The following is a 27675-nucleotide window of genomic DNA, read 5'->3' on the forward strand; positions in this document are numbered from 1 at the left end:
GTTTCTCTCTTGAAAAGCAATAAAAAAAATCTCGATTAAAAAAAAGAAGGCAGCATTTCATTACAACAATATATTGCATTTATTCAAATTTAAAGGTTGAATATCGGCACCAAATATTAGTATGGCATCGGCCTTCAAGAACCCATATCGGTCGAATCCTACTATACTTTGTGTGCTGCGGCTGCCCTGCTGGTCTTGTCAAGGCCTTTTTATAGTGGTAGCCTTCTCAACACCCTGGCCCAAATGTTTCCTGGAGCGCTTTATCCTGGAGGGATAGGGTTACACATGCACAGGCACGTGCACGCACTTAGACACACACACACACACACACACACACACACACACGAGAAGACATGCTTTTACAGATAGACAGAACACAACTTTGTCCACAGACCCTTGCAGGGAACATGTGCGCACAACTGTGTAGTCCTATAAACACACACACACACACACACACACACACACACATATACATATAGAATGCATGTGTCACACACACCCTCCCTGAATCCCCCCTGGTGGGATCCCCAGTTAAGTTAAGCCAGGGGGAGTCTCTCTGTCGCTTCTCTCTCTTCTTTGACAGAGTAGCAATGCTGTGTGGGTGAGAGAGAGAGTGAGAGAGAGAGAGAGAGAGAGAGAGAGAGAGAGAGAGAGAGAAAGAGAGAAACACATGCTGTATGTTACGCGTGTATGACGCTGTATTTATGGCGGTGGCGACAAAGTTTGGATTTCCACCGTCTGCATCACCTTGATTGACGATCTCCGTCTGTCCGACTGCTGGACACTCTTCTCCTGTCGTTTTCCATTCATCTTTTCTTCCGCCTGACGGTTTGTTTATCTTTCTGTCTGTCTGTCTGACTGACCGACCGGCCGGCTTGCCGTTCAGAGCGAAGTCGACCGATCATGACCGCCACCGCCAGCTCCAGTGGCTTAGAAGTCCTCCTTTCCACACTGCAGGTAAGGGTCAACAATGTGTGTGTGTGTGTGTGTGTGTGTGTGTGTGTATTCCCATTCATTTGTGTTTGCATGCGAGATATAGAAAAATAGTGTGACTGTGTGAGTTGTTTTGTATTGTTTCATGCTGCAACACTAACCACATTGCTGACCTGCCAAGGGGACTATAGTCATTTTCTTTGGCTTCTTTTACCAGCAAAAATATTTTTATAAACTAAACCTCACATATTTTCCAAAGCATTTCATACTGTTTATGGTGTATGTATTGTATGCATTTTACAGTACGAAACCAAACCCCTTAATTTTATCCCTGAAATGTCCTTAATTTGTCCATTACATAAACATTAATTATCCATTAAAAACAACATAGCTTTAAAAAAGCAAAGTTAGTATGGGTTTATAAGGGATTTATTCATGGGTTGGTTCACAGAGACACTAGTTATTAAAGGATTTTTCATGCCTTTTATGCATGGTTTACAGGGTTATTAATGAGTTATTAATGGAAAAGTTCCTGTCTCCCTGAATTCTTCATTAATTTAGAAAGCAAGGAGTCAAGATTAAGGAGACTTAAGGAGGTTTCAATGGGATCTCCTCCATTAAAAAGTCCCGTAATAAATTTTAAGGAGATTTTGCATGAATTATGGGGTGAATTAATGTAAATTGGTAACACTTTACAATAACGGTACACTAAGTTAAGGTTTAGTTAATGCTTAATAAGGGTTAGTTAATGCTTAATAATCAACTAATCCATAATTAACAGTTAACTAATGTGTCTAATAATCATTTACTAATGGTGTTCATGTTAACTAAGGTATTAATTTATACATTATTTAATAGTCAACCCTAACCCTTTATAAACTATTAAATAATGTATAAATTAATACCTTAGTTAACATGAACACCATTAGTAAATTATTACCAGACACATTAGTTAACTGTTAATTAAGCCTAACCCTTATTAAGCATTAACTAATTAAGCCTTATTAAGCATTAATTAATTAATGTACACTTATTGTAAAGTGTTACCGAATAACAATTACAATTACAACAATAATATCAGAATTATACATATAAAATATTTCAAAAGTATTTATAGAGCACTTATCAAAACAGTGTTACAAAGTGCTGTACAGAATAAATAAAATCACAACAAAAAAATGCTACATGCTACACTTATGCTATAATATAGGTACTGAATGTATCGGCTCTTTTGGTCTTTTTCACTGCATTGTACTTAGCACATGTGTATCGGTACTGTGTAACATTGTAAGTTGTGCATTGCAAATGTGGTTGGTGTCATAGCTCATATGACACCGAAATAATTCCTGTGCATTTACTTAGTCAATAAAGTGGCTGATTCAGATGAGGAACAATTCCATATAATCTGCATGGAATCGTATCAAACATTACTTACAGTGATAATCGACAGGATTCTTGTCTCTCTTGATTTTGGCGGCACCTTTGATAAGTTAATAGTAAAATAAGACGGTAACACTTTACAATAAGGGTCACTAAGTTAAGGGTTAGTTAATGCTTATTAAGCATTAACTAACCCTTAATTAACAGTTACCTAATGTGTCTGGTAATCATTTACTAATGGTGTTCATGTTAACTAAGGTATTCATTTATACATTATTTAATACTCATCTTTATAAACTATAAAATAATGTATAAATTAATACCTTAGTTAACATGAACACCATTAGTAAATTACACATTAGTTAACTGTTAATTAAGGGTTAGTTAATGCTTATTAAGCATTAACTAACCCTTATTAAGCATTAACTAACTCTTAACTTAGTGACCCTTATTGTAAAGTGTTACCAATAAGACTTGATAAGATGAGTAGTCATTGCTTTGGTGTTTTCCACTCAATGTCGGCACTGGACCAACACACCGTAATAATAAAGATACTCAGTGTAGACTGCAGCTTCTCATATTTCTTCTACTTTCTGCTATTTATTCCACGCAAAGCCGCTGTTTGTTGTTTCCATAAACGTAAAACGCATCACTTCCTGTGTCGTGCGGGATTTTTCCGGGGAAGGAATGATGCATAGGTGCATAGGTGTTAAGAGCAGCAAATGTGAACTGGCTATAGGTTGAATCAATACTGTATGGCATCAATCGGCAATGGAGAGTAGCAAAACAGATATTTATTTACAGTGTATGAAAAAAGGTTGTGGATTACTACTTTAAAGATAACAATGTAATTTCATTAAATGTCAGCTATAAAGTCTTTCTTTCTTTCTTTCTTTCTTTCTTTACTCTTCTCACCTCAGTTGAAATGATCATCAGGCTAAGACCAAGCCATGTTTGATACTCTCCATGGTCAAACACTGGTAAATAGTAATAGTCACTTTCTGTAGACTGCACTGTATGCTATTGGCTTACAAAGAAAAATAGTTACTCTCTGAGCTTACATGCTCACAAAAGAAGGGAAAACTAAATTAAAGGACACATGTTTGGCAGATTTGCGTGGTGTGGTTCCCAGAAATCTTACATTTGACTCGTCCTGAACTTCATGTCGAAGGTTGTATAGACATGGGATGTTATAGGAAAAAATGGAGAGACTAAAATGAATCATTATTGGATTGGATGGATTATTATCAAACCTGATACACATTATGCAAGCTGAATACCAAGTTGTAATGATCTTGTTTGTGGTAGACCCTTGATGGGCAGACATTGAAAAAAATACTATGGATTCTAAGCTCACATACACACAAGATGTTCTTGAAAGGAGCGGAGAGCTTAAAGGAATAGTTCACCTAAAAATGAAAATTCTGTCATCATCTCCTCCCCCTCATGCCAAATGAAACACAGGTGAAATTTGTCCATATAACACACAGGGAGGTTGCCAGCACAACTTGGTAGCAGCCTTCTCCAAAACAACTGAAGTCAATGGGGACCTGTTCTTTAGAGTTCCAAAACAAAAACAGTGTAAATATACTGTAGGTCCTTTTGGAACTCTGAAGAACTGGTCCCCATGGCTGCAGTATAACTCATTCTTATGTCATTTGTGTTGGATGACAACATTTCTCGAGTATCCAAACCGAGTAAATGTGTTCTCTTGTCCTGGGCTCATTTTAAACCTACTAGTACTGTTATTATACAGAGCCGCACCAGAAATCGGCCCGCAACCCATTTGGGTTACCAAGCATTTGAAAGACACTGACATGCTATGGCCTCGGTCTGGATTATTGCTTAATTAAACTTGATATAGAGAACGTCAGAAAATATCAGGTTCTGGTGCTGCGCTGGTGGCCAGTTGGAACCTGAGTATAAAAAGCATCAGCGGTGATGTTTGAGGCCAGCTGGATTGAGATAGCTACGGTGAAAGGAAGAGTGACAGAGGGGGGGGGGAGTGGGGGTGGGTAGGTAATACGGTATGTGTGTGTGTGTGTGTGTGTGTGTGAATGACTGCATGTAGGATGGGAACCCTATTTGCAGGTGTATTGAGAGAGCAAAACACTGTGAGACAGAGAACAAGTGAAACAGTGCTTGAAACATAAAGATAACCATGATGGAAAACATGTGTGTGTGTGTGTGTGTGTGTGTGTGTGTGCATGAGAGACATGACTGAAACATAGACAGTTATGTTGAAAGCAAGTGTAGTTGCAGTGGTGGGGACAAGATGATCGACGCGATAGGACGTGTTTGTGTGTTCTCGGTGCTGTGTGTTTGCGAGGGAGAGAGAGAGAGAGAGAGAGAGAGAGAGAAGCATAAAGTAGTATAGATTGTATAGATTGCCAGCTCTATCTATAGATATAGATGGTAGACTCTGGTGGAAAACTTACATGTATGAATGTAACTGTATGCCATGATATTGTCTTACATTACTAAGCCATATAGCTGTAGGCATAGTGGCAACAAGTAGTAGCTAAGACAGACAGGCATAACTTAAACTAGAAATAACTAGATAACTAGAAATGTCCAGACTCATAAAATATATGTAGTGAAGACTTTGAAGGAATTTAATAAAAGGTATTAAGTGTATTTTTTGGCGAAATGGAAGTTATCACTATATAGACATGTATGATTCCAGTGAATAATTTCCAGTGAGAAACATGCTGTCTTCACTTAAAGACTATTTTTACAGAGGAGTACAGAGGACTGATAGAGAGCTTTGTCACATGGTGCAACGACAATCACCTGAAGCTCAATATCAGCAAAACCAATGAGCTTGTGGTGGCCTACCCGAGGAACAGGAGGCCACCCTGTCCTGGTTGTCATCCAGGGAGAGGAAGTGAAGAGTGTGGACTCATACAAGTATCTTGGGGTCCAAATCAACAAAAAAATGTCTTTTGTGAGGTCGCAGCGACCTTGACCTTTCAGCACCAAATTCTAATCAGTTCATCCTTGAGTCCAAGTGGACGTTTGTGCCGGATGTAATGAAATTCCCTCCTGAGATATCGCGTTCATGAGAATGGGATGGACGTGAGGTCACAGAGACCTTGAGCTTTGATCACCAAAATCTAATTAGTTCATCCTTGAGTCCAAGTGGATGTTTGTGCCAAATTTGAAGAAATTCCCTCAAGGCGTTCCTGAGATATCGCGTTCACGAGAATGGGACGGACGGACGGACAACCCGAAAACATAATGCCTCTGGCCACGGCTGGCGCGGAGGCATAAAAATACAGTTAAAGCTGCATGAAGCAAGAATGTAATGTAAAAACACAGCTGTCTTATGATAAGTGAAAATTATTTGGTTATTTGAAAAATAGAAAAATTGGTTATTTGGCTCCGCCCATTGAGGTTTACCTCAACCAATCAGATTTCTGCCTCTGAGAAACATTTGTAGAACTAAAACTTTTGGAACAGCAAATGTAAAAGCTTTCCTGAACTGGGTATAGGTTGAATCACTGTTGTGCTATATCTATCTAGAGATAGAGAGTAAAAAAAAGAGTTAAAAAAAAAAAAAAAAGAAGATATTTATTGATATGAACATGTTATTACATTGAGAGTGGAATCCAAGTATCTCCTTGGAAACCTGGACTCACTAACAATGGCTGAACCTCTTTAACACCGCCACCTCCACAACATACTAAAAAGACATTTAGTTTAGAAAGAATGAATGGCAGGAACTGGCTTCTTCTGAAGGAAGGAAAACGAGCCCTGATATCTCCAACTATGCTGACTGTGTGCAGACAATCCAGGAATAATGGAAAGTAGAAGGACGACCTAGACAACTGCCGTAAACTTTAACAAAAACATATTATCATTTAACTGCGTTTTTGCTTCCCAGTTCCCAGTTGATTTGCTAGCAACAGGTAGCGAGGTTTGATTCATCTAACTTTTGGAGGAGAAGGATCGAGTTTCTTTTATTTATGGACTTTTATTATCCATGTTTAAAAGTTGAGTGATAGGAAACCTGTGCTTTATGAATAGTAGTGTTTAATAGCTTCTTGCAAAACTTACATTCAAGCCCTATTTGTGACTTGTGACAGTTACTGCTGCCATAATGGATAAATCTGTGCAGGTTCCTGTGGGTCTTCCAGCTGTCCTGGTTGTCCTTTCCAAACAGCAAACCACCATCACCACCATCCGCTATCCTTTCGTCTGCCTGCATCCCAAACCTAATGCGTCCTTGGTGGTGAATAATGAAGTGATAACAGGTGTAATTCCTGCTGTTAGAGCTGGAGACAAAACGTCGCCTCCCTCGCAACAGGCGTCTTAATGAGCAAAGTCATTATAATGCTAAGCTTACAGTGCAACAGCAGCTGGCCTGAAGGCGACAGAGATATACAGCATAGAACAGAATGGAATGGAATAGAAAAGTAAAGAAAAACTTTTTCGTTATGCAGCCAGATTGAACCGTGCAAGATTAACATAGCAGCTGACCTCAAGGCCTGTAGCAACTGATAGAAATGCCCCTGTTTCTCCAAATGAGCCAACAAGGTAATAAATCCTGACATTACAATATTTTCTGTTTTTGATATTGTCATACATCATTACACTAACTAGAAATGATAACATGCATTAATGTCATATAAATGAAATAAATTAACAAATAATGTTAATATACTAATAAACTGACACATCTCTGACAGTTTGTTAGGGTTAGGGTGTACATTATATTACATTGTCAGTTGCTACAAGGCTACGAAGATAGACAAAATAGAATGAAATAGAAGCAAACAGAGCAGAATAGGATTTGAATATTCAATGGCTCAAACTACAAAAGAGTTGACAAACCAAAGTTAACTATCACAACATAATTTCAGAAGCGCTGTTTAACAAGCATGCATTAAAAAGTGGGAACTTTACAGTTACTGCATCTATATGACGTGTCTAGTCTAGAGTTGTAGTTCTATACTCGGACCACAGCAAAGTGTAATTGGCGACATCCATTCCCAGTGCATCGCGGTGAGCTCTGAAATCTGAGATGTGCTTCATTAAAATCCCCATCCACCTGCCATGTGGTCATATCATAACTATTCTCCCTCTTAATGTAATGCGATAGGACCATGGGTTAAGACAGAAGCTATATTGCGTTTGGATTGGCTTAGAGAAAAGTGGATAAAGCCATGGCCACCTGTCTGGATAAAAGCTGGGAGTGGATCCAATGCCCATCACCCAGGATCTTTGTTTAAGAGGGGTCACACTATGGCAGCTACTAATAGTTGTGTTGGCCTAGATAGAAGCACTGGCTTCTCTACCTCTAGGATAAGTTAGATTTTGGACCTATATGTAATTTTATCTTATATAGAATTATATAAAATTGACTCCTGAGTCAGCTGTCAGTTGAAACGGCGGGCTACTGTTGCTAGCCTCTTGCTAGTCCATTATGTACAATTCCGTTGCTCGCTGTGTGAACACACAGTTAGCACAATATGATATTATGGCACAATAAAAAATTATATTAAAACAGCTTTGGAAACTGTTTAGAACAGATATCAGAAAGATATTTAAGTCTCAATTTCACAAAACGATTACGGAAATTATCTCAACTTTAATTTTTGTGCTATATTTACACGGGTCTCCAGCGTTAGTCGGAAGGCCATCGTATAAACATCTGCTCAATGTCAAAGTGATTGCTGGGAAGCCATAAAGCTGCACTAGGCAAGATTTTTTTGTGAAAACACACCTGTCTCATCAGCCTAAATCACAAAGTGAGGCTACAAATTGCTGTAGTTAATTAATTAGCGTAGCTTTGACATGGCTTCCTTGAAAAAATTCCCAGTCAAACAAAAATACCTATAACCAGTGTTGGGAATAACGCGTTACAAAGTAACGCGATACTGTAATTACACTACTTTTGGCAGTAACTAATAATGTAACTAATTACTTTTTCAAATTAATAACGCAATTACAATTACTGGAATTTAAATGGGCTCATTACTCGTTACTGGATTATCCAGTTTATGATCATCCGACTTTACGGTGGTGCCTCCGGAGGCCGGAGGCTAAAAAACTGCATATGGTCAGCACAGAAGCCACTGTAAAACCACATTGCTTGCTATGAGTTGAGCAGCTATAAAAAGCAGCTCCTGATTCAGATCCCTGAGTCCCTGCAGATCCCTCCTGAGTATTGTTGAAACATTGTTTTACTGTACTGCGGAGTCCCACAGATATCAATACAATGTAAAACACAGTTTTGCTGTGTTTAAATGATTGGGTAACTGACCTCAATGTGGAGTGACCCTCTATAGTCTGTAGAAACACTGCTGATGGCTCACACAAGGCGTTTCGCACTTTGCTGCATTGTGTCATAAAGCATGACTCTGGCAATCTTTGACCTGGACCCTATTTTTCCATCTTTTTCCCTCATACCGATTGATTCTGACCAAACTCAATTGTTTCACTGTAGAGCTACATGCATACATGAGATTTTGGTCAGAATTGAAAATAGAAAATATAGTCCACATCAAAAAAGGATGGAGTCATGCTGTAACCTGCCTCAAGAAAGGGGCGTCCTGGTGGGTCAGAGGTCTAAGGCTCGTAGCATGTAAAAGGCGACGTCCCGGGTTTGAACCTGGCTCTCTCCAAATCCTTCCTATCTCTCTCTACTTTGAACTCCAACACAAAAAAAACTGCATAGAAACCAGTCCAACCAGTTATCCAACATGCTGATCTGTGCCACAAGGGGAAACACCGTAGAAACCATGTCAGCAACATGTCGATCCAAGCCTGCTCTGCATTTTATTTGACTGCATGAGCGAGTGGTAATATGCTACAGTTAGCTAATAGGCACGTTTTACATATCTTATCCTATAATCAGAGTAGCTGTTACCTCTCTGTTTAGCAACAGAGTCTCTCATTACAGTAGCTCAACACAAGTCTGTACACTGTATGACTGAAGGGATTCAAAGAGACAGATTATTGGCCACAGTAAACAGGCTCAATGCATACACCACAGTAAGCTATTTAAATCTGGCAGATAGTTGGCCACTGTAAGTGGTCTCTTTATACAACACATATTTTAATAAGCAAGATGTTTGGTCACCGCAGAAGATTTCTGTTTAACCTGCAGAATTTAATCAGGCATATATTTGGCTACCCCAGCTGACCTCATTCACATGGTGGCCATTTTGAACCCTCGGGGTAGAAGACTCTAGCCAAATATCGAATCCAACAATGCCACTTGTGTCCTTGTGGAGAAAGTGCTTCCCAAGCATTTCCTTACAGTTTGAGATGAGTTGTGAGCTTGACGTTGTGTCTCAAAATGATGAATATTAAAAACAAAGCTAAGAGGACTTTATGTCTGGTAACAATATATTGCAGTGTAATGTCCCTTATACAGTATCTCTAATATGCATTGAGTTGTCTGACTTTAGGGTGCTAGGTGGGGATGCTAGGTCAGAGACAGTATTAGGGCGTTTTCACACCTATAGTTTGTTTGCTCTGGTCCGAATCAGTTGATGAGTCTGTAAACTTGGAGTGTTTTCCCCTTGGTTCGGTTTCTTTTCACACTGAGAAAAATCCAAGCGAACCAAAATGCATCACTACAAAGCACGTGAGAATGTTCACTCCGCTTATTGGTCAGATGTGTCTGGGGTGGGAGCAAGAAAGTAAATGCAGGAAGAAGGTCCTGTGTTCTGGACTAGTGCACATTGCTATGCAACATGGAGCAACGGCAGAGCTGGCATTTGCTCATAACTGTTGTAATTATCTGGGCAATATACCAGGCAAAACTGTACCAGCAGAATGCCGAATGCACTTCGAGGAAATGTCTTGAAAATGCTATACTGGCTATACCTGCTATACCTGCTATACCTGCTATACCTGCTGTACCTGCTACAGGAGCCGTTTAGCTCAAACTTGCAGGGTAAATTGAGTACACCTGGTAGTCGGGTTGGATCGAGGTCGGATCATGTTCCCACCACAAATGAACCGCTCCAGAGTTCGTTTGGGACCGGACCGAGACCGCCTCCTCTAAAGGGTCTCGGTGCGGTCGTTTTGGTCCGCACCCGAGTACGATTACTGTGTTCACACCTGCCCAAACGAATCGCACCAAGGGGGAAAACGAACCAGAGTCCGATTTAACCGGACTAAAAGCGCAGGTGTGAAAACGCCCTTATATTGAGGAGATGGCACTCTACCAGTTTTGAATGGGAAAATCTGTAGCGCTAAAGATGGCGGCACCAATGTGAAACATGTCAGCAAAACTGGCCAATCGACACACCTTTGTGTGCATATCATAACCCTAACCCTAACCCTTTCAGGTAATGTTTTACGACAAGGTTTACGACAAGTGGGGGGTAACAATGCCCGTACAAATTTGACAATAATTTGAAATAACATGTTAATAACATGATATCCCCTACTCTGGACTGCATGCATGACATAACTACCATATCAGGGCCGCCGCGTATCTTGCCCGTGCCCGCATTTATCAATACACAGGATATGGTGTTAATATCCCTTGTGCCATAATCCAAGGTGAGCATTCGTACAGAGGCCCAATTCAGAGTTTAACAGAATGATATACTACCATACCAATGAGTACCATAGAAAACATCAGGCTACACCGTCATAAATCTACAGCACCATAAGACAGGCAGCAACATTCACCAGCTGCCTACTCTAGTTTCAGGGTGAGTGAGTGTAGCCAAATCATTGGGGTTATCAAGTGGGCACCCTCCTTCACCCATGTTTCATTGAATTAGCCCCACGACACCTCAAGAAGGCTCAACAGTGTAGAGAGAGTGTTGAGAGACGACGTCTCATATGCAGATATCTGTTTATAGAGATTAGCCGAAATGTCATCTGGACCTAAAACACCTACAAAAAGTATCGATGTTTATGAATTGTATGGGTTCCGAGATTGGGGCCCGCTCAGCTGTCCACCCACCCTCAATGTTTATATAAGTCACACGATTAATAAGAGGCCCCACCCCCCTCCATCAATTACCCCCCCACCAAATGTATCCCCTCTCGACTGCGCATAGAACGCTGGCCATTACGCACACAACACCAACTATGTTCCCTCTTTCTAGCATTGTTTGGGACCTTTTTGCTAAGTTCGGATCATTTTGACAGGTGTCATGCCGTGTGGACACCAAAAATCGGCTGTCTCGGTCTTCTTCCATTTGGACCGTGGTGCGGATCATTTTCGGAACTTTGATAAAGTCTGAACCAAAGAGAGGAAATGACGATATGTTCGCGATGGTTTGCTCTTTCACGGCGGGTTGTTTGGGTTGTTTTTAGCCAAAGTACAGCAAAAAGGAAAGAGTCAGTAACCATATTCTTTTCTCTTTTTTCAGTTGGCAGTTGGCCGCTATTGTTCTTCAGTGCAACACTGTACACCTGCCGCCTTGGTTAATATTTTATGAAAACGAACGTACACACTCACCTAATGCAGAAATGTTGTTGACAGGAGAGTTCTTCTGTCTTGTTGATATTTTCCCAAGTAATTTGACCCGTCGCTATATAGATTTTATGCCTCAAAATCTCGCTAGCTAGAGAGAAACCTACTGGCTGCCCCAGAGGAAGTATGTGCACATCGCAGAGGATTACATTGTCAAAATAAAAGTCCCCTGGAATACTACAGGGTTGCAATTGTGAAACGAACAGCACTGCAATGTAACAACCTAGCGAGCTCAACCTTGCTGTGCCAGACCAAACCATTTTTTTTACATAATAGGTGAAAGTAAAATTGTTCTCCATCACTCTGTCATGGAAAATTGGAAAATAAAATAAAAAAAATATTCAGCTTTTATGTGACTCATAAATACCACCTAAAGTTCTCACGAATATAGATTTTTGACAAAATATTCCAAGTTAATTGACAATTACACCATGGCTCCCTGGTCCCAGGGCCCGGGACAACTGCCCTGGTTGACCCCCACTGTCCGCGGGCCTGCTTGATACCATGGTAATGACAAGTGTATGGGGCTGCCATAAACCAGACTTGTCTTGAATGTTATAATCTCACAGTTTCTGCAAGCAGTGGCTCGGTTAGTGGAACAAAGACTTTTTTCTGTGAGCGCTCTCAAGTTGTTGCTTTTAACCTTCAAGTTGTTTGGTTATTCCCATATGATTTGAACGCAGCATAAGCTTCAACTTCCTGGAATTATCTGCAACTTCCTAAACGGTGTAAAGTATCTGAATACCAAGCATTTCTGTTCCACTAGCACCTCATCAGCAGACAGCTGAGAAGGTGGCGTGTGTGTGTGTGTGCAGGGAGAGAGAGAGAGAGAGAGAGAGTGCATGTGTGTTTACATGTTTATGTGTATACGTGCTTGTGTGTGTGTGTTTCATGTGCGTGTGCGTTTTGTGTGTGTGTGCGTTTCGTGTGTGTGTGCATACAGTATGTATACATCCAACTGTGTGTGTGGTGAGAAGGGGATATTCTGTTTCTTAGTCTCTCTCTTGGGATACACACATGTCTGAGCACACATACACAGACACACACACACTCTTATAAGCTGCAATGACGTGAGTGATCCTGCCACCTAATTCATCAGCTAAATAAGACGACAGACGTCCACTGGATGGCAATGGAAAATATGTGATGTGTGTGTGTGTGTGTGTTTGATTAGGCTATTGGCATAATTTGTTCTCTACATAAAGTTTCTCTCTCTCTCTCTCTCTCTCTCTCTCCCCCTCTCTCTCTCTCTGCAGAATGCAGGAGACATTGAGAGTACCCTGAATATCCTCAGTGTTCTGGATGAACTGCTGTCAGCCGGTAAGCTCTGATAACTCGTCACCACCTCGATGTACTTCATATTATCATGGAGAGGAATTTTCACATTTTCTTGTGAATACTATTTTATTATTGATGGAGCAAGATACGTTAAACAAACATAGTAGTCATATGCTGACAAAAAATAAAATACAAGGAAAAAGATTCAAACTGGTTGCTCAGATTAGCGATAACAAGAGAGATTAAAAGGTGTGGTTTAAAAAAATCAAAATAAACTGGTAATACTACTGCTAATTATTATTCCGAAAAGGATACGAAAAGGAAAATTATTACGAAAGCATGATGTGACAATAGTAAGAATTGGACATGATAATATTATTGGATGCATTATGTTTAATACTCCCATTGGCTCTATTTGTATTTATATCCTATTTTTATTTGCTCTATCCTGTTACTACTCGCTACTGCAACAACCCAATTTCCTCACGTTTCTCCAATGAATTAATTTAGTTTAGGCTATGGAAATGTGTAAAAAAGGCATTGCGAAAAAAAACAAAAACAAATGCGGTCAGTGTCCACCAAAATACTAACTCGTACATACAAGATCACGTACAAATATTACGTCGGAAGCTTTTTTTGTAACATGATCTCACACAAATACGTGAAATGAACACAAACTCTGAAACGCTGAATTATGTGCTGTGGATATGTATTATGGGAAAATAACATTTCTCCACCACAAACTGAATTACGTTCCCTTACAACGAATTGAAATACATTCTTTCACCATGAATTGGATTACATTCCAAAGGTTGGTTAACGGTTAAGTTTAGGCAAGTAAAACAAGTTTGGTTAAGGTTAGGGAAATGGTTTGGTCAGGGTTAAACGCACAATATGTAATTTTCTGCCGCTAGGGGTCTCTCAATCAAAAAAGTTACAAAAGACGGAGTTTGATGACATTGTGAAGTAGCGTGGGATCATGGGAGTTGTAGTCTTCATTGTTAAACAACCACCATTGCCGTACGGTTTCTCTCAGACAAGACGGTGCTCTGCAGTCAGCTTCTCCCGGTTAGGATTCCTTCAGTGTTCACCGTTCAGGAGGTTTTTTACTGGGAGCCGAATTATCCGCAGAGGTCTCCTCCTCTCCAAAACAAACGGACCCGGTTATTAAAACCGGTAAAAACACCGAATAAAGCAGTTTCACATTAAAAATCAGCGTTTCTCTGATGCTGTTCGGCGGACAGAGGACGTCTGGAGGGGCTGTGAGCTGAGCTGCCGCTAACGTTTGCTCAACTTGTTTCTCTGATAACTTCAGATCCAGACGTCCGATGACTAAAATCCTTCATCTGGTTAAAAGATACAGTTAAAAACGACCAAGATCTAAAAAGTGTATCATAAAAATGTGGCTTAAAACTGGATAAAAAGTCAATTTATGACAGAGCTTCTGGCGGACGACCACAATGCCGAGGGGGTAAAGGGGATCTGACGCCATTGACAGGCGACCAAATGAAACGCACCGTTACCTTGATTAAAATTACGGGTTTCTCTAGGTTTGAAAATTGTTGGAAACATTTGGGATAATGTAAGTACACAATTCAACAAAATATATAACATAGGTCTAGTCGTTACATATTGGGCCTTTAAATAAGAAAAACGTTAAAAATGAAAACGTGACTTACGGTTGAAATGTCCTTTGTAAACGCTGGGAATTGAACCCCGGTTGCCGGCATCGAAGGCAAACGCATACGCCCATCCACCATGCTACTTCAATGTGACACTACTTCCTGTTTATAGTCGGGTCTCCTTCACGTAACCGTTTCCTGCTGGGAATACATAATGTTGACACTTAACGTTCCACCAACACGTAATTTGCTGTTAACAAGTCGTGTTCATATCACGTTTTTTTCTGTGAGATCAGGTTGTTTTGTCGCGTTGGCCGCAAACATTTTTTTCCCCCATTGCCTCTCAGGGCTTCCATAGCTTACCCATCAATTATTCTCCTCTCTCTCTCTATTAAGGTACAGATCGTCGTATCCACTATATGATCAGTAAAGGCGGCAGCGAGGCCTTGCTGACTGCCCTGGTCAACACCGGCCGCAGTTTCAGTCCCAACTTCACCCTACTACTGCCACTACTGCACCTACTGGCAAAAGTCGGACACAGAGGTGAGGAAGGATGGATGGATGGATGGATGGAAATGATGGTTAAATATATAACAAGATTGTTGTGTTGTGGGTGTTAAGTCAATTCAGCAACATTATACGTACAAGTGAATAGTCTGAAAGTAGATTTGTTTCCAAGTTTAGGTGACACAAGGAACATACTGTAAAGAAGGAAAAGTCACGCGGTGAGAGAAAAACTCTAAAGCCTGCAGCACAATTTGTGTTGAGTAGCAGATGGGAAGTCCATACTTTGAAGACTGCGTTTCAAACGCATTCTTCAGCAGGTCGCAGGATATTCCGATTAGCACATTCGAATGACTGAGATCGCATGACATGACAGGTGTAACCATGGCCTTTGACACCCACCGCTATACATACCCCTTTTTGGCCAATTGGCGTTAATCAGCTCTTCCTTGGCCCACGACCAACCTTTCCACAAAGTTTTGTGCAAATCTGTTCATAACTTTTTGAGATATTCTGCAAACAGGCAGACAGACGGACAGGGGCGGAATGTAACAAAGTTTGATGTTGTAGTCTGGCTGTCAGTATTTCACTGTTTAAAAGTGATGGGGAGGGAATATTTGGTAACACTTTATAATAACCATCATTAATAAATAGTAAATTGATAGTTAATTAAACTTTAGTCAATAGTTATTTTACTGTTAACAAACAATGAAATGATCATTAATAATCATTATTAGTAATGCTATAATTTATGTTATTTTATCATTAGTTTGTGTAATATAAAATCATTTGTTTATAAATGATATATTGTATCATAGCTGATAAGAGACGGTAAAAAGGGTAAAAAGCTATGATACAATATATAATTTATAAACAAATGATTTTATATTACACAAACGAATGATAAAATAACATAAATTATAGCATTACTAATAATTAGTAAACATTATTAATGATCATTTCATTGTTTGTTAACAGTAAAATAACTATTAACTAAAGTTTAATTAACTATCAATTTACCATTTATTAATGATGGTTATTATAAAGTGTTACCGAATATTTTTTTGATTGAGAAGAAATTAAGAAATAAATAAGCTTTTATAAATTTATTTGTTTTTTGTTTGATTACATTTATTTCACTGAATATCAATAATTATAATAAACAATTATTTAACAGTTATAATATAACAAATTAAATTCAATGTCATACATTGTCATACATACTTTTTGAACAGGTTAGATAAATTGGCCAATAATATCATTATTAGACAGGTACTAATACCTTGTCTTTTCTCTTTATAAAGACCGGATACTGCAGGTAAGACTGCAGTATCTTGGGGGAAAAAAAAGTGACTTGACTTGGGACTTGACTTGCCTTAACTAAGGACTCGACTTGACTTGACATAACCTGTGACTTGACTTGACTTGCCCAAGAAAAAATGACTTGGGACTTGCTTGAGACTTGGACCAAATGACTTGAGTCACATGTCTGGGGGTCCGTGGCTCTAATGTGGACTAAATCAGGGGTCCTTGATATGAAAAAGGTTGAGAAGCGTCGTGTTACATCACTGAAAGCCCTGTATTAAAGAACAGGGTCACCTATCCATTGTTAGATGAACGTTAATCTGTATGTGGCCCTGAGAGTGTGTGTGTGTGTATACGATATGGATGCCTTTCCAGCAGAAAACATGAAGTCACCCATCCATTTCTGCACAAATCCACACTGACACGGACAGCACTGTGTGTGTGTGTGTGTGTGTGTTTCTTGCACTGGTGAGGTATCAAGCAGGAATAGGGCATGCTGACAGTTCGGAACACTGTAACAAGTGTGTCACCGTTTTTGATAACACAGCATGGAATCTCACACGTGTGCGCACACAAACATGCTCACACTCACACACACACAGTGCTGCCCTTGTCAGTGAGGATTTTCATACTTGTGAACTTATGGGTTTGAGTGCTGAAAGTTAGTCGCCCAGAAGTGGGTGTCAGGAATATCAGTCTGCACCCATGTTGAAAACCCATGTAAATATAGCGGCAAAATGAAAGTTGAGCCAACATCCATAGTCATCCATACCTGCATCGTTTTGTCAAATCAGGTCCTAAATGTCTTTCTAACATCAGTTCAAAGCAGTTTCCAAAATTGAACCATCTAGGTTTTATAACAGTGAACTACAGACTGTTATCGACCCTAAAACAGTTTAACACTTGAAAAAAATCAGACCTTGGTATTATAAGGTACTATCTGACCTTTTTGTCAAAACTGAATTAGTCGCATGGACCTGTTCTATGAGTGCCTGTTGACATATGTGTGGTGTTATTTTTTGAAAATGATTTTTGAGTCTGTAATTTCTAAAACAAAAGGGCGCATCTCCATTTAACTCAACGGATGCTGAAAACTTTGAAGCTCAATATCTCAGAACTATCCTGAAGGCAGATAGAACCTTGTAATTCTAAGCTCACGTAAATGGTAAAATATCTTGCTTTTCTAGGTCCATTTTGTCGATTAGTGGTGTATTTTTCTTATTCCCGTGGATAACTGGACAAATGTAGACAGCATGACGTCATGAGATATTTCCAGGGAGTTTGACAGGAGAAAATTTTTTGGCAACACTTTATAATAGCCATCCTTTATAAATGTTGAATTTATCATTATTTTGTTGTTAACTATCAAATAATTAATTATTTTGACTTTCAACAGTTTACGAAGTAGTAAATGCTACAAATATTGTTATTTGATCATTACATAATGTAATAAAATAATTTCTATATTGTATCATGCCTGATAAGAGATGATAACAATGGCTTTCTGATTGTTAGTTAACCATTTGTTAAGAAATTGTTATGATCCTGGTAAAAACATGTAAATGTTTTGTGTTGGTTAATTATTAACAAATTATTTTTAAAATATTAAATTTTTTTTGGATTGTTATTACAAAGTTGCAACTGGTGTTTGGAATGCTTTTTTGTTTATTTGTTTGTTTATTTAAGGATCCCCATTAGCTGATGCCGTGGCAATCAGCTAATCTTCCTGGGGTCCACACCTGACATACTGTACATAACACATTACATGATAAACATTGAATGACATTAATATACACTGAATTACATCAATATACATTAATATAAAAAAATGCAAAAAAAAGCCAGTCAACACTGAAACAACACTGAAATATACCAATTAAAAATCAATATATAGATAATATTTCAAAAAAAAAAAAAAAAAAAAAGAATAATACAACCCATAGAACCCATACAACCTTAGTAAAAGGTTAATAAATAAAGTTAAACATAAGACATTGTTAGGGTCGCTGTTATAATGTTGCAACTGATGTTCACTGTAGCTAGTAAATGGTTTTTAAGTGGCTTATATATTTACAGCTTCTATTCAGGATTTACAAAAATGGGTTTCTTTCACAGTAAAAGCTCTATAGAGTGGACAGACGTGCAGATGTCCATTGCAACCTGTGACCTTACTTAGTGGGCATATTTTTTAAATGTGTGTGTGTGTGTGTATCCAGACCGTCGTATAGGGTTGAAGGCGGAGGAGGCTGATGCTGTGCTGCTGACTCTGAATCTGCTGAAACAGAACAGCAAACATGCCAGGAGGGCTGCAGCTTGCCTTTGGGTCATCCAGGTCTTCTGTTCATCAGGTAGGAACACACACACAAAAGTCATGTGACTATATCATTTTTTTTCCACAGAATGGTAGGAACTAAAGTTTGACTGATATGGGTTTTTGAAGGCCGATACCGATGTTTCTGGATTGAACCTGCAGATAGCCGGTATTTTGTGCTGATATTCTTTGCCAATATATCTTCAAATTTGGGAATTGAGAATTTTATTCTTGCCAGGGTGGAAAAGCCTCTGAAATGGCATTTAGAGCATCATGGAACACTAAAACTCTTCATTGAATCCCAGGATAATGCTACTACTATCTACTACTAATAATGATAAAACATCTTGGCATACTTGTGTGGAATCTGGGGCACGTATTTACATTTTCACGAAATTCCCACACACCAGCCATGGCTATCATGTAAATAAAAGGGTTTCTCAGCCAATCATAAGGATATGAAGGAGGACATTTTTATTGACGTTCTGGACTCTAGTACCTGAGATTGTATCTAAGTAACCCAGCCCAGTGAAAACTTGAGATGGGATTGAGGGATAAAACTGACAGGACAAGTCTGAAAGGTTTTCTTCTCATAAAGCATAGCTAGGGTATTATCAGCATTGTTGGAAAGGATTGGATTGCTTGGCCCATTTAAAAAAAAACTTGTAAATGTATGCATATGTATAACATATCAGAATCTGGGCAGCTGTAACATCAACAGGAGAAGCTGTGCATATTTAAACCCGACACTGTAACTGTAGTAATTTTAGTTATAGACTATAATTAGCATAACTATAGTCTTGTTATTGTTGTGGAGCTAAAATGGATAGAAAGGTGTAATGCCAAGCCTTTCAAGATGTGTGAAATAACTATATGTTTAGTCGGTCAAATAAAAGACCTATTCAAGTCTATTAAAGTGTTTATTTCCACTAACAACCAGTATATGGTTACATATTTAACAGTGAAGGAGTGAGAGAGCTGCCATGTGTGCGGTACAGCAGGGCTGGGCAGCAGGCACTTTAACGGCTGATGTTTTTTATGAGTCAGTAAAAGCAGGTCTTCGTGGCCATATATAAATAGAGAGGGATCCTCTCCATCCAAAACACATGCCTGCTTTATGGGACCCTGAAGTTTGAATTTCAGGAGAAATTTCTGCTTAGGCAAGATGCAGTATCCTCTTCTCAAAAATTGATATACTTATAATCCCTTCTAAAAAGGGGCTTTTATAGAAGTGTGGTTATGTAACAATGTTATAGGGTTGCTTTGACCATATCTTTTTGCCTGCTTAACCATAGAGAATGGTTTATAGCGGATGAAAAAGCAGAGAGGGGAGAGAAAGTTCGAGATCAGTGAACTCTTAGGCAAACCTCCCATGTGTTTCTTAAAGAAAAACATCAACCTTAATGCAAAGTATTCTCTGTTCTCTTTTATGTGGCTTTTTCTGCCACTTGATTCTTTGAGGTTTGGGATTTCAGAATGGGCGCCAGTTGTCCATAAAGGGACACCTCTGTGTTTCAACTAATTTGTACATGATTTGGGCACCAATTGCACTACTTCCTGATGGCTAATGAGACATAGTTTAAATTTAAAAAATCAATAAATGTTACCATGAAAAGTCAGGCTATTTTAGTTATTACCAAATCAAATTCAAATGGGGACAAATTCTTCATTACGCCGGGGACTATTTTCGGTGCTACGGAACTACTTTCCTGAGATAGAAAATGTGTTAACAGTCTGCTTATTAAGTTGTTTGAGGGAAAAGTCGGCCTGCCCGGTGCATCGTGATGATGAAATATGCTGCAGAGCAACGGCATGGCTCTGTGACAGGTTTTTAATCGTTTTTTTTTAACACAATGGAGTTCTATGGCTACTGAGACATGGATTTATTGGGCATCGGCTACATGGACGAGACTTGTTAGGAAAACAAATTCATTGCTGATTTTGTTATTTACACAGGATTTGTTGACGGTAAGAAATGCATTAAAAAACACCAGCCTTATCCTTTAATGAATAACCAGGGTATTCTCAATATTACCACAGAAACAGAGCTTATGTAGGCTATGACAACCAATAGTAAACAGGATAAGGTCTATACATCCCTCAGTACATCAGAACATAACATTACACTGTCCCGCTTTATTGTAATCGGGATAAGAACTTTTCTTGGTTGGTTGTAAACAGGATATGATGTTTATGTGTGCCATCTCAAAAACTGAATTCTTGAACATCCCAAACATAAAGGCAAATTGGTGAGCATATAAATGTAGTGTGGTCACAAATTACTTTTACCCAATCTTATATTTTCAGTGTTGATGCTTGTTTTCCATGTCATTCTGAACATGTTGTGTAAGAATTAATGTTTGTTTTTTTGTTTGCCATATGCTCCTTTCAGTTTCCACAGCAAACCTTATTGGGGAGAACCGTGGGCTGGACGCCATCTACCGGCTCATCTCCCCTTATACCACCAAGCATTTGCACACTATCAAGTATGTACCCAAACCCCCTGCACCCTACACAGTGTACCTAACATTCATACCCTCATCTCCCGCTTCACCACCAAACACCTTTGCATTGTCAAGTATATCCTAGTCCCCTACATATTATAACAGGCTTTGCAGTTGCATCAGAAATCTTCTAACTACAGCTGCCGCTATCTTTGAGGACTCATTGGAGAAATGGCCATTTGCTAATAATGTCTAAGAATATCCAGGCCAGAAAAAGAGATATTTGTAAAAGATAGAAGTCAGTGTGGAGCCATCCAGTAACGTTGTAGCTAAAAGTGAAGTGGAGCTATTTTTAGCAGCTATGACTGTCCTGTAACCATCGTTTTAGCTGCAGAATACTGTGAACCTCAACAGTACATTTTGCCCAGGGAACCTCATCGGATGTTAAAATCCCTGGGTTGGTGTTAGCATTTGTGTTGGAAGGTGGTAAATAAGTCATTTTCACCATTGGCGCTTATCCAAAAGCGCAAGGTGCTTGTCTGATTTCCCGTTAAAAAGCAGAAATATGACGTGGACCATGACGGTACCACGGTGGAACGCTATTAATGTAAACAAAAACGTCTTGGCTTTGTCAGCTAGCTAGCAAGCAAGCTAACTTAGAAAGAAACTACAAGTACAAAGCAACTTAATATGCAACAATTAGCCATCATCAGGTACTAGCTAACTTTAGCTAATGTGCGAATTGTTGACTATGGTTAGCTAGCTAACTAACAAGCTAACCCATAACCTTAACCCAAACCATAACCAAGTTGTTTTACTTCCCTAAACTTTACCATAACCTTAACCCTAACCTTTAACCGAACTTTACTTGCCTAAACTTAACCATTAACCAACCTTTGGGCCGTAGTTCAATTCGTGGCGGAGGAACGTATTTCAATTCGTTGCGGAGAACATAATTCAGTTTGTGGTGGAGAATTTTTTTTTTTTTTGTCCACAGCAGGTAAATCGCCATTTTAGAGTTCGTGTTCATTTCACGTATTTGTGTGAGATCATGTTATAAAATTCTGTGTGCCCAGCACGAAACGGTCACATGACGGAGGCACGACTATAAACAAGTAGTCTCAAGTAGTGCAGAATCTAAGGGTGTTGTGGTTGGGGTGGTGGATGTGTGTGCGTTTGCCTTCAATAACCCTGACCCTAACCCGGAGTTCAATTCCCAACTATGAAGGAAATTTCTGTTGTGAGTCAAATTGGTTGATAGATAGATAAGAACTTTATTAATCCCAGAGTGAAATTCAAATTGCAATTACAGCAGCAAGACACTTAGGAACACACATTAACCACACATAGACAAAACAAGGCACCAATCAGGTACATAATTAGGAGAATAAAAAATAAAGAATGAATACCAATGGAAGAATAAACTATGTATGTACAACATATATGTGCAACACATATACAAATGTAGCCTATAGGTATGTTGTACAGTATATGTGCAAATTGTTACGTCACAGGTGTGTGTGTGTGTGAGTTTAATGGCAGCAGGCAGGAACGACTTTGCATAGCGCTTACTGTACACAGCCCCTGTGTTAGTTGACCACTCCAGCCTGTTGTCCAGGTGTACTCCTAGATACTTGTAGGTGCTCACCATCTCCACAGCCTCTCCCTCAATAGTGACAGGGGAGGATCTTCTTAAGTCCACCACAATCTCCTTTGTTTTAACAGTGTTGAGCAACAGATGGTTGTGTTTGCACTAGGGATGTTAATGATTAATCAACGATTGACGTGTGTTTCAGCGGATGGACTGACTGTCCAGGCTGCGTACTGGACTCATCCCTGACCACGTAGATATGCTCTTATTCTTAAATAAATCAGCAGATTGTCGTGCCATTGTTTCCAATACATAAACTGTGGCAGCGCCACAATATTGGCATGGCCGGCAGAACATAAACAGTGAATCAATGTATAGAAATTGATCTAAATCGCTCTGTGATGCGTCAAATGTGCGCATCACGTCATGTCTGTCATTTGGCGATGCAGTAGCTCTGTACTCAACCTGACAGTCAGTCTCCTGTTCTGAAAACGTTCGTAAAAAAAGACTAATTTGATACTTTTCAATCGGACAATTCTAACGCTGCTCAACACTCAGAAAGTTAACATGAGTGCAGTGCAGAGAGTTCACTGCATATTCCGCCAGTTGGGTTCCGTTGGACACAATGTAAAGACAATTTAAAGTAATGAACCCTAAAGAAAGAACATGTTCAGCCTGTGGGAAACACTGACGTCTGTTGTTGGGGGTCCTGACTCTTTTGAATTATGCTTGGTTGAGTAACTTGATGAGTAGGCCTATTTTCTATGTCAAAAGCTGTTTTTTACATAATGATTAATTGATTAATTGGTCATTAACATGACCGACGATCGATTAAGGAAATTTGTGAAAATTTGCATCCCTAGTTTGCACCACTCAAGAAAGTCCCCTATCACACTTCTATATTCCTCACCCTACCCTCCCTTAATACACCCCACTATTGCAGAGTGTGTCAGAGTTGTATCTAAAGTCTGAGGTGTAGATGGTGAATAAAAAGGGGGCTAGGACTATACCCTGGGGGGCAAAACAATTTGTAGCAAAACAACTGCACTGTGGGTACAAAAGTCCAATATTTACCTCATTATCTCACAGAGGTCTGGTCACCCTAGAGCAGTGATTCTCAACCTTTTTCATATCAAGGACCCTCATTTAGTCCACATTAGAGCCACAGACCCCCATTTGATGAGATTTTGTCTCTCAGACCCAAATCTGAGAATATTTTTATTGTCAGATTTGATTTTGTCCAGAATTCCATGTCTATCTGTATTGTAGGTAGAGAGATAACAGAGAAACTATGATCAAAACAGTCATTCTTCTACATTCTCTGATTGTGTTACCTTCTTGTAAATGAAATAATGCTGAAGTTTAACAACTGATCAGTTTGCTGTGGACCCCCTAGAACCCCCTCAAGGACCCCTGGTGGTCCCCGGACCCCACGTTGAGAACCACTGCCCTAGAGCAATCTGGTGGAAGAGTCTTACTTTTTAATGATCTCTGTGTGGAATTGAGTTTTTGCAGCAACAAATAATAGGATAGAGTAAATAATAAAAATAGGATATAAATAAGAACATAAATGACATATGTTACATTAAGAAAGATCACCATCATACCAACATATTCTTGGTCTCAGCACGTCATCATTTTGCCACTGAACTCATGCATAATCTCTGCCTCTGGCATAGGCTGCATCCCCTCTCCTCTTGGATCGTATATCATCTTCCCATCTGTCTCTGTCAGAAGCGATGGCATTTGGCTCGCATGGCCAGGCCGGTGTCCTCCAGTATACCCACCGGGGCATGCCGGGAGCACCGAGCGTACCGGCCCCCTCCGCTAGGCTCGATGCCAGGCATACCAACCCCCTGCTCGGCTGTTAGTGAACATGAAACTCCCCGTTGCGGCAAGGGAATCGGATACCTACCCCTGAGACATCACAAATTTATAGCCCTCGGGGTGAGTTTTCTATGTAATTTGCCTACAGAGGCCAACTGTTAATTGTTCTAATGCAATTAGAAGATTCTAGGATTCCAGATTTCAAAGCCCAGCTGCCAGTTTGGATAATTTGTGGGAATTGGCAGCTGTAAATTCCTGTGATGTGAAGAGGAGCGAAAAGGCAGGAGATATGTGATTTCCCTTAAGTGTGAGAGGCAGTTAGACATGTCACTCACACTGATGTGTCCAATTATAGCTTTAATATGGTGGCTATTGGTTATGCAATCTATTTTCAACTGTCAGCAGCAGTTAATCCCTCACTACAGCCTTTTAGACTGCTAGGCACTGCAGCACTTTTTACTATCCTCTTTTAGGCTTCACTAGCCCGATGTGATGGAGACATTTTACTCTCTGAACAGCACTCCATTCCTGAGAGGTTTCAATGTATGCAGCTTTAATGTGAGGTGCCCAAGCTCTATAATAGCCAGGACCAAGGGTAAAATGCATCATGGGCGGGTAGACTGCGTAAAAAAATGACATTTATTGATTATATGATTATTTAGGAAATGACTCGTTGTAACCTTGATATTTTCTTTCTTTTTTCTTTTTCTCTTTTTAAGAATGGGTTAGGGTAAGGGTTAGGGGAGTGCATCTATGTTCCCAGGGTCCTATGTTCCCAGGGTCCTAGGTTTAACCCTAACCCTAACCTTAACCCTAACTAACCATATTAAACGAATACAGAGCTGGGGAACATCTTTTTAAGGTTCCCATTATGTGCTATATAGAGCTGGGGAACATAGGACCCTGGTAACATAGGACCTTGGGAACATAGGACCCTGGGAACATAGGACCCTGGTAATATAGGACCTTGGGAACATAGGACCCTGGGAGAATAGGACCCTGGGAGAGCACATATGTAGAACTGGGGAACATAGGACCCTGGGAACATAGGACCCTTTGTCATGTTCCCATTACATGCTATATAAATATGGGGAACATAGGACCCTGGGAACATAGGAATGACTCCAGGGTTAGGGTACATTTTCGCAAATGTACATGAGTGCATCAACTGGTTTAGCTTCAGCGTCTGCTCCAAGCAGTCAGTTCTTGAAACAGTTCATGCCCATCTATATCTCTTTTGGGAGCACATAAATGCATATATCCTAATTTTGGCGGCAATGCCACTTGCGTCTGACCTGGTTTTGACACCACAAGTCCCAGTTAATCCCAGTTAGACTAGTGTCATTAGTATTTGACAGGAGGGCATCATACATTTCTCCTAGTTGATAACGAACAGGTTTGACAGCCCCAACCCTACTTTCCAGTTGTGTCTCACTCAGAGGGTTCACTGTAAGTCCATGCCCCCCTTGTTGTATGTGGTCCTTAAGGGAGTCATTCCTATGTTCCCAGGGTCCTATGTTCCCCAGTTCTACATATGTGCTCTCCCAGGGTCTTATGTTCCCAAGGTCCTATGTTCCCAAGGGCCTATGTTACCAGGGTCCTATGTTCCCAGGGTCCTATGTTCCCCAGCTCTATATAGCACATAATGGGAACCTGAAAAAGATGTTCCCCAGCTCTATATTCACTTCAACATAGGACCCTGGGAGAGCACATATGTAGAACTGGGGAACATAGGACCCTGGGAACATAGGACCCTTTGTCACGTTCCCATTATGTGCCTTATAAATCTAGGGAACATAGGACCCTGGGAACATAGGACCCCGGGAACATACACTCCCGTCTTTAAGCACTTCCTAGCAAGAGGCAAGGGCAGATAAAAAAGTTGGAAACCTCTTTTAGAGTTCCAAAAAACTCAACCGCCTGGAGACAACATGATGCAACATCATTGACAACCAAAATTAAGGGAGTGTGTGCTGCATGGAACAAAGAATGCCCTCAGATTTATGTCACAAACTCTCTTCTGCACTCCGCTGTTTCCCTTTGAAATTAGAGCCATTATCAAGCATGTTCCCTATATAACCTGGGCCTTACTTGCCATTATTTATGCCATCATGATGATTGATTGTGCTGAAAATTTCATCACTTCACTTCACTGTAGAGCGTTCATACCTCCAGGTTGCCGGGAGCACTGCTGTCCCAACACACAAACACAGGGCCAAGGGGGTAAACCCTAACAGTTGAATCCAAAAAGCGATTAAAACACATCCTTTCAACACAGTAACACTCACACTGCAGTGCATATCTTTAAATAGCTGCAATTGAACAACTATCACAATTTTTCGGTTATAACAGTCCATTTGATACTTTTAGGTTATTTGTAACCTATCGTCCTGCCAAGTTGGAGATTTTGGCAGAGTCAAACAAATCTGATTCCAGTCCCTGCAACTTTAGCTAATCATGATGGACTTGACTGCGCTTCGTTTCGGTAATTTCCCTTAGCCCTCTGGTGTGTATATCAGTTAAGAACACATGAATATGAGCATCAGTGTGAGCATCCGCCTGACTGGTCATATGAGCATCAGGAAACGCTCCAGAGTTCAAATAACTCAGAACGTAACGCGTAACGCGAATGTGCCCTTCACGAACCTGGGTTCAAGAATGAAGCAAGGTGATGTACATGATGAGGTGACTGGCGTATCCTGTATATCTCACAGATTTGTTTTTGTCCCAGCTAAAGGGCAGAATATCACATCTACAGCCAGAAATAGCAGCACCTCTGCTGTAGGGCTCCTGGTAGCTCGCTGGCTTTTTCCGTTCTGATGAACCAAACTGAACTGAGATGATCTGAAATAACCTTTGGAAAGGAACAAATATCCTTCTTAGTTACAAACCATTACTGAGCCCAGAGCTTATATTAACAATTGCCCCCGAAAAGGAGGCAAGACGCCAGAGTTTTTAAGAATAATTTTGTAAAAGAATATTTTTAAAGCATTCCTGTTTCATTAGAAAAAGACTGTATAATGGCCTTA

General features: G+C 39.9%; 1 protein-coding gene across 1 annotated transcript in view; it reads left to right on the forward strand.

The window, feature by feature from the left end:
* Positions 1–903: 903 nt before the first annotated feature.
* Positions 904–27675, forward strand: part of LOC139666391 (cytosolic carboxypeptidase 4-like) — a gene marked incomplete at its 3' end in the record, with an annotated part of 92800 nt that continues 66028 nt past the window's right edge. The window contains exons 1-5 of the mRNA XM_071545593.1: positions 904–957; positions 12970–13084; positions 15061–15207; positions 18690–18821; positions 21177–21270. Of these exons, the coding sequence (XP_071401694.1) occupies positions 904–957; positions 12970–13084; positions 15061–15207; positions 18690–18821; positions 21177–21270 (542 nt within the window). The remainder of the gene's footprint in view (positions 958–12969; positions 13085–15060; positions 15208–18689; positions 18822–21176; positions 21271–27675) is intronic.

This window comes from Centroberyx affinis, unplaced genomic scaffold (assembly GCF_046629955.1).
Source record: "Centroberyx affinis isolate AG114_WGS23_722 - 3 ecotype Tasmania unplaced genomic scaffold, CSIRO-AGI_Caff_v1 ptg004976l_1, whole genome shotgun sequence".
NCBI classification, from domain to species: Eukaryota; Metazoa; Chordata; class Actinopteri; order Beryciformes; family Berycidae; genus Centroberyx; species Centroberyx affinis.